General features: G+C 40.6%; 1 protein-coding gene across 1 annotated transcript in view; it reads right to left on the bottom strand.

Moving 5' to 3' along the window:
* Nucleotides 1-12,523, bottom strand: part of LOC111151218 (heat shock transcription factor 5) — a 42,610-nt gene extending 30,087 nt beyond the window's left edge. The window contains exons 1-2 of the mRNA XM_022509013.1: nt 11,896-12,523; nt 4,663-5,037 (exon numbers count right to left, since the gene is read on the bottom strand). Of these exons, the coding sequence (XP_022364721.1) occupies nt 4,663-5,037; nt 11,896-12,523 (1,003 nt within the window). The remainder of the gene's footprint in view (nt 1-4,662; nt 5,038-11,895) is intronic.
* Nucleotides 12,524-13,181: the final 658 nt, after the last annotated feature.

The raw sequence follows: 13,181 nt of genomic DNA, 5'->3' as shown, positions 1-13,181 counted from the left end.
CTCTCTCTCTGCCTTCCTCTCTGCCTACTTGTGATCTCTGTCTGTCAAATAAATAAATTTTTAAAATCTTTAAAAACATTTTTTAAATAATGATACAATATGTATTTTTTCAATAAAAAATAAAAGCATCATATGTACCTTGCAGAAGTTGTATATTCTTACAAACTACTGTATTTAGATTCTAGGATGTTAATATGTAGGTTCATTTGAAAGACAGCTTTTAAACTGTTTTATCCTTTCTATGTAAATAGTGTTTTAAATTTTATAAAGTCTATTCACATACATTAAATTCATTTAATCCCTGACCTGAAGTACTATTACCACTTACAGGAAGGGAAATTGAGGCGAGTGTCATGAAATAATCCAGTGAAGATCAGGTTGAATGATTAATTACAAAGTGGAGACTAGAGTTATTTCATTCCATTCATACACTATTTACTAGGGAACCACTATAGCCGAGGACTACACTAGGTACAGGGGTATACAGAAATGAATTAGAGGCAGCCCCACTCCTCAGAGGCACCAAACCAGACATCCCACTCTAGCAGTTGGGTGTATGTTCTCACTGCTTAGGGAGGACGAGCCAATAATCCAGGTTAGTCCCACTGCCACCAGTAGCATCCCCATCATTTCCTATTGTCTGTCCTATCTGGGAGTAACTGATTCTGGGGAGGAGACATACCAGGAAAGAGTCTCACAAAGGATAAAATGAAGAGTTCTCTGTATGAGAGGCAGACAGGTAGCAGAGCACAATGGCCAAAAGGATGGACTCCTGAGTCAGCTTGCCTGGCTTTGTTCCCCAGGCTTGCCTCTGAGTAGCTGTGTTTCCGTTTCCTAACCTATAAAATGAGGATAATTACATTTCTAATCTTATAAGGTTGTTGTGAGGATTAAATGAATTGATATTGGAAAATATTCAGAACAATGCTTGGTCACAGTGATTACTATATAAATAACACCAGAGGGGAAAAAATGAACCCAAGATAAAGCAAGACTAAAAAGAGTCAGTCAATACTGGATCTACAATATTTTGTCTTTGAAGGAGTGATAAGAGTGGAAAAAAACGTAGTGAGCTAGGCAAAGAAAACAGGCGCTTCAAGAGAGGAATGACGAATGTAAGCACAGATTCAGATGAGTCATTTTATGAGTCAGTCTGCCAGCAATTTTCCAGTCTCAATCTTTGGCTTTTATAGAGAAACTGATTTATAAAATATTACAACATTCAAAATTTACTGGTTATACTCTTTGGAGACCAGATCAAAATTTATTATCAATATAATTTTTAAAAAGATGTTATTTATTTATTTGACAGAGAGAGAGAGAGAGCACAAGCAGGGGAAGAGGCAGAGGGAGAGGGAGAGGGAGAAGCACGCTCCCTGCAGAGCAGGGGAAGCCCAATATGGGCCTTGATCCAAGTTCTCCAGGATCATGACCAAAGGCAGTGGCTTAACCAACTGAGCCACCCAGGTGCCCATCAATATAATTTTTAAATGAAGTCAGTTGCTGCTGCTTACTAAAATTTGATCCAACCCTCAAATTCTTCAAAAGGATTTAAGTATGACCATGATTCCAAAATTAGTTACTTCATTATTATTTTAAGAGCTGGATTTGCGAGTGATTATTACCCTGCCTCTGAGAATGATATTCTATTTAACTTTGGAAAAGTCATTTGTAATGCTCTTCATAAACAGGTACTCACTAAATACTGGTTAAATTGCTCACTACTTTTTGCTTCCTTCACCTAAGATCTGGAGGAATCAAATACTTCTACGGTATTTTTACAGCACTTTCTTTTCCATAACAAGTCTTTTGTATTTAACAATACAACTTTTTATTTATGTAGTACTTCAGAATGTTCAAAGCAGTTTTGCTTATTATACTATATCATAGACCTAATCTATGTATTAGATGTCGTCATGAGATCATGACATTTCTTATTCTTATGGCCTCGGAAACATTATAGTCATTTCAATTTGCCCTATTAAAGAAAATAAAACAAAAATTCAGATAACATAAGATTCTCTTTCACATGCCCTGTAAGCTATCAAAACATCAGCAGCACTTACTTGTTCTTTTAATGTCTCTTTCCTAGTCCTTACCTTGAACTCTTGGAGACAATTTTTAATTTATAATTTTACATCCAAGCTAACAGAAAATATTTTTAATTAACATATCCTAAATAATAATAATTTAACAAGTAGTATTTCTATAATGAATGAATAATATCAACTATTTGTATTGTCTTCTGGTACATAATACATAAGTGGTTCCCATAAAATTTGGAACCAAGGGTTTCTGAGGATTATCTGGAACTTGAAATACATTTTCCCATAGAAACAACATCACATAGGCTAATTTGGCTCCTATACCAGATTATAACCATCTGTACCATAAGTGTACAACTGATAGTAATACAGAACCTAACCACCTTATCTAATACAACCATAGGAAAATGCCTCCAAAATTACAAATTGGAAGGTTAAGCACATTTCTACATTTCTTCTTGCTGCAATCCTTCCAAATTTAAACTCCCCAGAAGCTTCTGAGTCTTTAGCAGTTTGGGGGGGGTGGTTTGGAGGGAGTATAGGAAAGGAGAGAGAAACACTGGTATAAGGAAGGGAGGGGGGATATTATCCAACTGATGGGCTGTAGAATGTAAAGCGAGTGTAAGGAAGACACAGACTCTGTGTATGTATATACAGTCCAGGCATACCCAGAATGCAGCTGAAATTATAATTTAGATAGTAATGTCTAATCTGTTTATTGAAATGTTTAATTAAACTATTCACCAATAAAAATCTGACCCTATTTGTTGGTATACATAAGATCTAAAACTTCTAACATGAATTTACTCATCTTCTATTTTTCAAGATCACACAGATATTTTTGTTTTTCAAAGAAGTAGCTGAAAATCTGGAAAAATACTAGACTTCAACCTTTTCCTGCATAAGAAGTAAAAAAAATTCAGATTTCTAACAGGCAAAATTAATAAAAGTACTAAGGCATCCTTAATCCATATACTTTCTTTGTCTTTTCCTTCTCAACTCCATCCACCCAAACAGTAGCAGCTCTAAAAATACATGAAACCCAATCTAATTTAAATTCTTGTTTTATTATTTTAATATTAAAATATTAAATATTTTGAGAAAATAAAACAATTCCTTTTACTGCCATATTTAAGTAGAATGCAATGAGCCAATAATAAAAGAATACAGTTGGATGTTACAGCTAGAAAATAGTGAGACCTGTTACAAACAGACGTTACCAGATTTATAACTTGTAAAGGTCAACAAATTATTTTATTCCCTTATCAAATTTACATCCTTCCACTTATTTTAGCTTTTGACTTCCTCCTGTCTGAGAGAAATGTAACAAAATACCTCTAGAGATAGCTTCCAGAGCTACATATTTGAGAAAATTAATATTCCTAGAGTCTTAACAAAAGAATGCCTTCTTCTCTCTCTGGTCTTTTCTGAAAGCCTTGATTGACCCTTGTCTTATTTCCATTGCCCCATTTCGTCACTCAGTATTAAAGTACTCTGCATGATGAAACACAGCATGACTACATGGTGCTCCTACAAAATTGAAGATACATTTGAATGGAAAGGAAAGGCTATTATCTTGCAAAACTGTAACCCTCCCAAAAGATACTCCCCTCCCCACAAGAAGCTAAACACAGGGTCACTATCATAAGGATTCCTGATTAGTGGCTTGAGATCTACAGTATTTCTTCAACGCCCTTGGCTGAGCTCTAAGTCATTTGTCATTGTCAGGTTCTCTTCTCTGCTACTCTGCACTTCTCAGTTGGCTGGGATTAACACTGCAGGGACTGCATTGTCAAATCACACGATCACGTTTTTACTAAAAGAATGTAATTTTGTTTTAAGAGCTAGAGAGTATGTTCTTTTATTAAACTTCATTACTGAGATACTAAAATGATTTCATTATGAGGTAATCTCACCTATAACGTTAAAAAATACAGTACACACAGTTGACCATTTAACAACGTGAGTTTGAACTACGTGGGTTCACTTATATGATATGAGGATTTTTTTGATACAGTACAGTATTGTAAATGTATTTTTTCTTAGGATTTTCTTAATAACATTTTCTTTTCTCTAGTTTATTGTAAGAATATAGTATATAATACATATACAATGTGTTAATCAACTCTTTATGTTATCTTAGGTAAGGCTTCTAGTCAACAATAGGTAATTAGTAGTTGAGTTTTGGGGCAGTCAAAAGTTATACACAGATTTTCAACTGCATGGGGGTCAGTACCCCAATCCTGCATTGTTCAAGGGTCAACTATAACATGTATATAATTTTTTTTTTAAAGAAAAGAAACAGAATACTGCACCAACAGCAAAGTTAAAATGAGGTCTCAATGTACTATATCCTAATTTCATTACTAGGACACATTTCAAAGATACAAAAGTTTCACTAAAAACATATACTTTTATGTACCCAACAGAATTTTCACAATCCTTAAGAACACAATAAAATTTTATATATTGCTTAAAAATATGCCCTCATGAGAAACCTTTGACATTCCTTAGGTATGCACCTATTCCTATTTTTAAGCATGCAGAAATGCATAAATATATAAACTTTCATCATAAAGTACTTTAAGAGAAGCCACTGAACTTGAATTTCTCATACCTGTTGGATAGTAGGCTTGGGAGTACTGCGCTGAGGGTGTGTAGTTACTGTATTTTTGGGAGGAGCTGACCATTGTTTGAGGACCTTGCTGAACGTGTACGGATGTGGCACTTGGCTGCAGGGTATAGGTAACCTCAGTTGGAAACCTCTGCAGTACAGGAAATGGAACCCCTTTATCTGAAAAAGTGGGAGATGTTTCCACTTGTCCTGGGTGCATTCCAAGGGAGTTCTGCCATGTTCTAGGAGGAATCGGGGTCCGATCTAAACCTTTCAGAGGGAAAGTACTGTGGTTGTGGGATGAAGTCGATACGTAGGAGTAAGGAGACAAACTATCTCGCCGGAATGACCGGTGGAATTGTCCTACAGCCACTGGTCCTGCATAAAAAAAGGAAGAACACACTTACTAATTTTACTTTATACCACCGGATAGAGTAAACCAAAAGTCACAAAATATGAATATGTTGAATTCTCAGCCATTTTCAACAAAACAGAAATTTAGTTCTGGTGGAAATAAGCTCAGAATCCAGAATACAAATAATGCTAAAAAAAAAAAAAAATCAGACTTCTGGTTGGTTCTCAATATTACTGTCAGAAGAGACAAAGTAGCCAAACTCTAATATTAAATCAAATGTTAAATCAAATTCAATGTTTAAAGCTTTTTATAGACAATTCAGTCATCTTACCTTTTTTACCTCAATTGCCTCAACTGATTGACCCAGATTTTTCCAATCTGTAAGCTACTTCCTACAAGTTTTAGAAATTCCATTCAGTCCTTCAAATCATTTAAAAACCTTAATAATAGGTACATAAGTAAACACTCAACTGTATATATAGAAGAAATAAGTGTAGATAAAGTAAGAACTATAACACAAACCAAAAAGAAAGTTAATGGTCTTTACTCCCCCTTCAATTTTTTTTTTTTTTTTTTTTAATGATAACCTTTGCAGAAAAGTCAGGCTTGAAAACTCTGACTCAGTTTTCTTCTTCCTTTCTTAAATTAATCAAAAATTTTCCAGGGTCTTTTTTTTCTTCAGAGGATCTCTAGTAGAGTCCCTTCCTAGATATTAGTAGCTCTCAAACAATTGTTTACATCTGAAATCACCTGGACAGTTTGTTAAAAATCGACACTCAGGCCCAAAGATTCTGATATTTGCTTTCTCTTATCTGGTAAGGTAGAAAGGAATTAAAAAGTGGAGATGATGAAGAGAAAGGGCAATATCATATAAAGGGGAAAAAGAAAATATACATGTTGCAAGCTGAACTTATTTTTCAGACCGTAATTCTTGAACATAAAGGTAGGCTAATTTATTCCCAGGAAGGCATCATGTATTAAATTATGTGGTTCACAAATTCCTTTCAATTTGTTTTATTAAGCTAATCTATTTAAAACAGAGGGAAAGGGGTGCCTGGGTGGCTCAGTGGGTTAAGGCCTCTGCCTTCGGCTCGGGTCATAATCCCAGGGTCCTGGGATCGAGCCCCACATCTGGCTCTCTGCTAGCTGGGGAGACTGCTTCCTGCTCTCTCTCTCTCTCTGTTTGCCTCTCTGCCTACTTGTGATCTCTCTCTGTCAAATAAATAAATAAAATCTTAAAAAATAAAATAAAATAAAACAGAGGGAAAGTCTAATTTATGTGCTACTTATCTGTTAAACTACGTGATAAAGGATGGCACTCAAAAACCTACTTTTCCAAATATTTAAACTGGAAACCCATTCAATATGTTATACATCTTTCATTCTATTTCTTTGGTGTTTAATTTCCTTTAAAAAATTTCCTCTATGCTGTGAAGTGTGTAAACCTGGCGATTCACAGACCTGTACCCCTAGGGATAAAAATACCTTATATGTTTATAAAAAATAAATTAATTAATTTTTTTAAAAATTAAGAATTTCCTCTGGGGGGCGCCTGGGTGGCTCAGTGGGTTAAAAACTCTGCCTTCTGCTCAGGTCACGATCCCAGAGTCCTGGGATCAAGCCCCGCATCGGGCTCTCTGCTCAGCAGGGAGCCTGCTTCCTCCTATCTCTCTGCCTGCTTCTCTGCCTACTTGTGATCTCTGTCAAATAAATAAATAAAATCTTTAAAAAAAAAAATTTCTTCTGGGATGCCTAGGTGGCTCAGTGGGTTAAGCCTCTGCCTTTGGCTCAGTTCATGGTCTCAGAGTCCTGGGATCGAGCCTCGCCTGCTTCATCCCCCCCTCTGCCTGCCTCTCTGCCTACTTGTGCTCTCACTCTCTCTCTCTGTCAAATACATATACATACATACATACATATATACATACATAAATCTATCTATCTATTTATCTATCATCTATCTATCTATCTATCTTTAGGGGCGCCTGGGTGGCTCAGTGGGTTAAAGCCTCTGCTTTCCGCTCAGGTCACGATCTCAGGGTCCTGGGATCGAGCCCCGCATCGGGCTCTGCTTGGCAGGGAGCCTGCTCCCCTTCCTCTCTCTCTGCCTGCCTCTCTGCCTACTTGTGATCTCTGTCTGTCAAATAAATAAATAAAATCTTTAAAAAAATTAAAAAGAGAAAGAATTTCCTCTAATAAAGAATAAGGCAATAGGGGGCACCTGGGCGGCTCAGTCAGTTAAGCATCTCACCCTTGATTTTGGCTCAGGTCATGATGTTCTGAGACGAAGCCCCACGTGGGGCTCTGTGGTGGGTGTAGAGCCTGCTTAAGATTCTCTCTCTTGGGGCTCCAGGGTGGCTCAGATGGTTAAGCACCTGCCTTTGGCTCAGGTCATGATCTCTGGGTCCTGGGATGGAGCCCCTCTTCAAACCCTTCACCAGGCTCCCGGCTCAGTGAGAAGTTGGCTTCTCCCTCTTGCTTTGCCTCTCTTCCCTGCTCATGCTCTCCCTCTGTCTCAAGTGAATATTAATATTAATATTTTAAATATTAAAAAAAATTCTTCCTCTCCCTCTGCACCTCCACTCCACTTGCTATCTCTCTCTCAAAAAAAAAACAAAGGGGGACACCTGGGTGGCTCAGTTGGTTAAGCGCCTGCCTTAGGCTTGGGTCGTGATCCAGGGATCCTGGGATTGAGTCCCACATCGGGCTCCTTGCTCAGCGGGAAGCCTGCTTCTCTATCTGCCTGCTGCTCTCACTGCTTGTACTCTCTCTCTCTCTGACAAATAAATAAAGTATTAAAAAAAAAAAAAAGAATAAAGCATCAGAAGCACTCCTAACCACTTCTGGCTTGGCACTGCCTGATTCATATCAATTTTCATAAAATAAACTCTTAAAAAATAATAAAATTTTTATTTATTTTTTAAAAAGATTTTATTCATTTATTTGACAGAGATCACAAGTAGGCAGAGGCAGGCAGAGAGAGAGGAAGGGAAGCAGGCTCCCTGCCAACCAGAGAGCCCGATGCAGGGCTCGATCCCAGGACCCTGAGATCATGACCTGAGTCGAAGGCAGAGGCTTTAACCCACTGAGCCACCCAGGTACCAAAAAATAATAAATTTTTTAAAAGGAACAAAGCACTAATGCCAAAAAACAAACACATACATACACATTAACACACAAATTCTAGAGCCCTGGAAATCAAGAGATCTAAATCTAATGAGGGAAAATATTCTTAGTTCAGAAGACTGAAAGTATACAAATGATATATACCTCTTAAAAACTGCTTTTCCCCTTTCCCTCTAAAGTAGAAAAAAATAGTTTTTATAGTATTTGACTACCAATTCCATATGTATACACACTCTGAACTACCAGTGCAATCATTTAAGACCTAAAGAAACATTTTTTTGTTCTTTACAATAGGTGTTTCTGACGTCCAAAACTACCCACACTTGATTCTTCCTGTGATGCTTCACATGCTAAAACTGCATATTTCTACAGTGTGCAATAGCTAACCCTTCTTCTACCTTCTTTAGAGTTAAGCTATTAGTGAATCTGCAGATTGTCAATAACTTAAGCAGCTAACCAAAGAATTCTCTACTTTGATTTCTCAAATTAAAATATAAATTCTACTTCTATCACAATGACCGAAGTGATCACGAAATACTTACAGATTTTTAGATGCTGCTAACATGAGAACGCTGATAGGATTAGAAGGGCGCTCCTTTACGTTTTTTTTTTTTTTTTAAATAAAGAACTAAAACATGTTCACCTTTTATTTATTGTTAAGGGTTATCTCATAGGGTTCTATTCTGACCAACTTCACAGAATTTCATCTATATGTTTTCAGAACATCTTCAAGATATATTTAGCAAAGTTTAAATCCAGAATTCTGGAAATACAAGGCAGGATGGATTTCTGCTCTTAAAGATCCTTTTCCCTATATGTAAATGAATCTGAGCTAATTAATTCCCAGGAAAAAACCTGCCTCCTGCCAGCTTGATACTCCCAGGCCAGCACTAATTATTTACTATTGTTCACACTTGTTACTTAGTTTAGAAAGTTTTAACAAATACTGTTAACAAATAGTATAAAATAAATTGCCACTTAAGAGTAAAATAACAAAAGTGAACCAAAAAAAGGAAAAACATGTGATCTTCACATTTCTTATCAGTACATTCCTGAAAGGTGAACAAGACAACTAGTTCAATGGATCTAGATAAGAGAAGTCGGTAATAAAACAAAGGATTCCATTGGGGGAGAAAAAAAGACAGAGGTATTCAAACCATAAGCTGGAGTAGAACACAGTAAACAAAGTGGAAACTAAGAAGCAACAGTATAGTCAGGCATATAACTAATGAAAGGTTCAAGAAGAATAAAAATTATATAAAAACAAACAGAAGACCAAGGGCTTAGAACATAGAATTAAAGCAAAGTTGGCCCAATACTCTTGAACTTAGAATTACATCCTGCCCACACCTGTAACACAATTCAGGTGATCCAAGCATGTGGTATAGACAATCCACCAACGACACACCTTCTGCACATACCAACAGGCAGAATGATTAAAAAAAAAAAAAAAAAAAAGGAAATGCATGAAAACTACAATGATCTGGTTATGTATGGATTGATGTATTATTGATACTGCAGAAGTATGAACTAAATTTGTTATTCAACAAATAATCTTTAAAATGCCACCTAGGGGCACCTGGGTGGCTCAGTGGGTTAGGCCTCTGCCTTCGGCTCAGGTCATGATCTCAGGGTCCTGGGATGGAGTCCCGCCGCATCAGGATCTCTGCTCCGAGGAGAGCCTGCTTCCTCCTCTCTCTCTGCCTGCCTCTCTGCCTACTTGTGATTTCTCTCTCTGTGTGTCAAATAAATAAATTAAAAAAAAATTAAAAAAAATAAAATGCCATCTAAATGAACTATAAGTGAAGAAAATCAGACCATAGGCAGCCCCTACATTTCTTTAATTAAAAAGGACTCTATCCGGGGCACCTGATTGGCTCAGTTGGTTAAGCGGCTGCCTTCAGCTCAGGTCCTGATCATGGAGAGCCTGGAGTTGGGCTCCCTGCTCAGTGAAGAGTCTGCTTCTCCCTCTTCCTTTGCCCTTCCCCTACATTGTGCGTGCACACGCTCTCTCCAGCTCTCATGCTCTCTCTCAAGTAAGTAAATAAAAATCTTTAAAAATAAATAAATAAAAATCAAAGAAAATAAAATGGACTCTATCCTTAGAATACAACTGGGTGTAACATAGATGAGGGAAAAAGAAAGAGAAGTGAAAAAAGTGAGCAAGACCTTCTTTTTATGTATGCATGTATGTTTCTCTGAAGTGGTTATTCTATTTCTCCTAAGAACACACTTTCCAGTCTTTTTTCCTTATGCCCACCAGATCCACAACCTGAAAAACAAATATCCATGTCAGAGATTCTGCCAAATGTCTGCCATGGTATTATCTCCATTGCCTTTCCCCATTCAATTCCCCACTCAAATCACTGGCCATCACATGGAAGCAGCTTAATAATCCTTTAGAATTCCTTTAGAACATTCCTATGCCACTGCTATTTTTCTATCTTGTTACTAGAACTCTAATCTAATCCCTTATCTTCTAAACTCCACAGATACACAAGCTTTTAATCCCTTATCTTCTAAATTCCAAATGAACAAAACACTGCCTCATTCTTAACCCTGGGCCTAGGTTAAACTGACCAAAGTGCTACTTTAATTTGCATATTTTTAAAGTTTTCCATATCTGAAACATAATCCTTACATACTATGTTAAATCAAAATGAACATGGTGAGAACGTTTCTACTGAAGGCAAAGAATGAATTCTCATTATTATATCCAGTTGCTGTCTTGGAGTACTGTCTCCTATCATGGACTCTTTACACAGAGAGAAGGAATATTGCCACCCTCACCTTTGCAGAAGAGGGGGAAGAGCACCAGAAATCAAGCTGATAAAATAATTTTCTGTCACAGAGAACTTTTAAGCTTTTAGTAAATACACAGTTATACAAAGTTTTTTCAGTACTGAAAGGTGTAAAATTCTTAACTAACACTTGACCGTAAAGAACACCATTTTTTGCCTTGTGCTTGCCTAACCATAACACCTTAAGTAAACATCAGCTCTAATTGGTTACAATGAAAGAAATGGTTGCCCAATGCATTGTATGCAGGAACAATATCTCATAAACAATTGAATATATTACTATGTTTTTGCTCTTAAGATATATAAACAATGTCGACCTTTCTATACATTCCTTGGAATCTAATGTATGACTACTGTCAGGACACCTGTTCTAAGATTTCTTAGATGTGTTAAAGGTGTGGAAGATGGCCTGTCCCTTCAAGGACACACTTCCACTCAAGGTACCTTGTTCGCTTTCCCTCGGTCTGTATAAACGTTCTAAGTGTTCTTGGCCGTGAGTCTCTGTTCCTTCCTACCTTGACCTCCACATTCTCACCCTGTACAGTAACTCTTGTTTTGCTTCCCATTAGAGCAAAGGAAACCCCTCGGTGTTTCTTCCCGACCTAGTGCTTCGACAAAGGGCGACTTACTCTAGATGTTCAAGGTAAGGTAAGGGTCTTAAGAAGGTCAATGGCCATGGAGGTCTGAAGTTCAGGAGGGGCCGGGAACAGCAGGAAGCCTACAGCAGAGGTCCCTTTGGCCGCCAGTGGACAACTAACCAGAAGGGGCTCAATGCCTCTTTCCAGGGGGAGGTACTGGTGTACAAGGGGTGCTGGAAACGGTGGAGATGACGGGAATGATTTCTCGAGAAGCACAGCAGCAAGCGGATCACCTCACCAGGGAGGATGTGCGAAATGCCCCCGGCAGTGGCGGTTGCTCCCCGGTGCCCCATGTGCCCTGCCATGGGCGAGGACTCACCGTGCGGCTCGGGCCGGGGCCCCGTGGGCGGCGACGGCTCCTGGTGCTGCAGCGGGGAGGTGGAGGCGGAGGCCGAGGCCGAGGCTGACGTGATGAGGAGCCTCTGGAAGCGGTTGGGTGGCCGGCAGGGCACCTCCAGGCCGGCCGCCAGCTTGGCCTTGTTGGCGCTGGTGAGCCTCTTGAGGTGCACGAGCAGCTGCGGCTGGTCGCGGCGGAAGTGCGGGCTGTGGAAGTGGTGGAGCGGCCCGTCGCCCGCCGGCCCGCCGCCCCCTGGCCCCGGCCCGGGCCCCGCCGCGCCCGGCCCGCCCAGCACCACCTTGCGGAAGCCGTAGAGGTTGAGTTGGCGGATGAAGCTGGTGAAGTTGGTGGTTTTGAAGAGCTCGGGCTCGGCCCCGGCGCCCCCCACGCCGCCCCCGCCGCTGCCCCCGCCGCCGCCACCGCCCCCGGCCCCAGCCCCTGCCCCGGGCGGGCTGAGCAGCTCCGCCTCGAAGAGCGGCTGGTCGATGAGCAGCCCCTCGCCGCGGCCGTCCCAGCGGATCGAGCGGTACCGGGGACTGTTCACCAACCGCCACAGCTTGGCGGGGAAGTTGTTGGGGTTGATGGGGGTGGAGAGCAGTGCCTCCTCCATCGCCCCCGCCCGGGCACTGGGACTCGCCCCGCCGCGCCTGGCTCTCCCACCCCGTTCTCGATCTCCCCCCCACCTTCGCCCGGCCTTCGCTGAGCCCTGCCCCCCACCAGCCTGCGCCCCGCCGCCGCGGACCCTGGGACCGTTGGCTCACGAGCCCCCGCCGCGCCTTCCAGCGCGGCCAATGGGGCCTCGAGTTCCCGCCGCGCGGCGGGACGCGGCGCGAGGCGACCCGCCCGCGGGACGCCGCCGCGAAGAGCCGGGCCGCGTGCTACAGCGTGGGGCTCGGCCGCGGCAAGTCGGGTTCCCTCGGTTGCAGCGTCCCCGAACCGCTGGAATGCGGCAGAGTTGCTGCCCACCAGGTAGAGTTAAATCCTGCAAAGAGATTAAGCCCAATTATCCGGCGTGGAGTACGAAGATTCGTGTTTATCACCACAACCAGTTGGGGGGGGGTGTGGGGCGCGGATTTCGAATTCTTAAAGAGTGTGCACTTGGCAATTCAAAGTCAGCCATTCTGGAGAACAAAGGGTCTAACTCTACAATCTGAGGAGCCATAAGTATAAACTAACAGTTTGATTGCTTGTCTCTCCAAAATAAAAATGGTGATGGGGCTACAGTACCTGAGTAAACGATTCACCTTTTAGATAGTACCATTTTATGT

Source organism: Enhydra lutris, unplaced genomic scaffold (genome assembly GCF_002288905.1).
Source record: "Enhydra lutris kenyoni isolate GAN:26980312 unplaced genomic scaffold, ASM228890v2 scaffoldscaffold26, whole genome shotgun sequence".
NCBI classification, from domain to species: Eukaryota; Metazoa; Chordata; class Mammalia; order Carnivora; family Mustelidae; genus Enhydra; species Enhydra lutris.
Note: the sequence above shows the minus strand (reverse complement) of the source record. Positions and strands in the feature narration are given on the sequence as shown.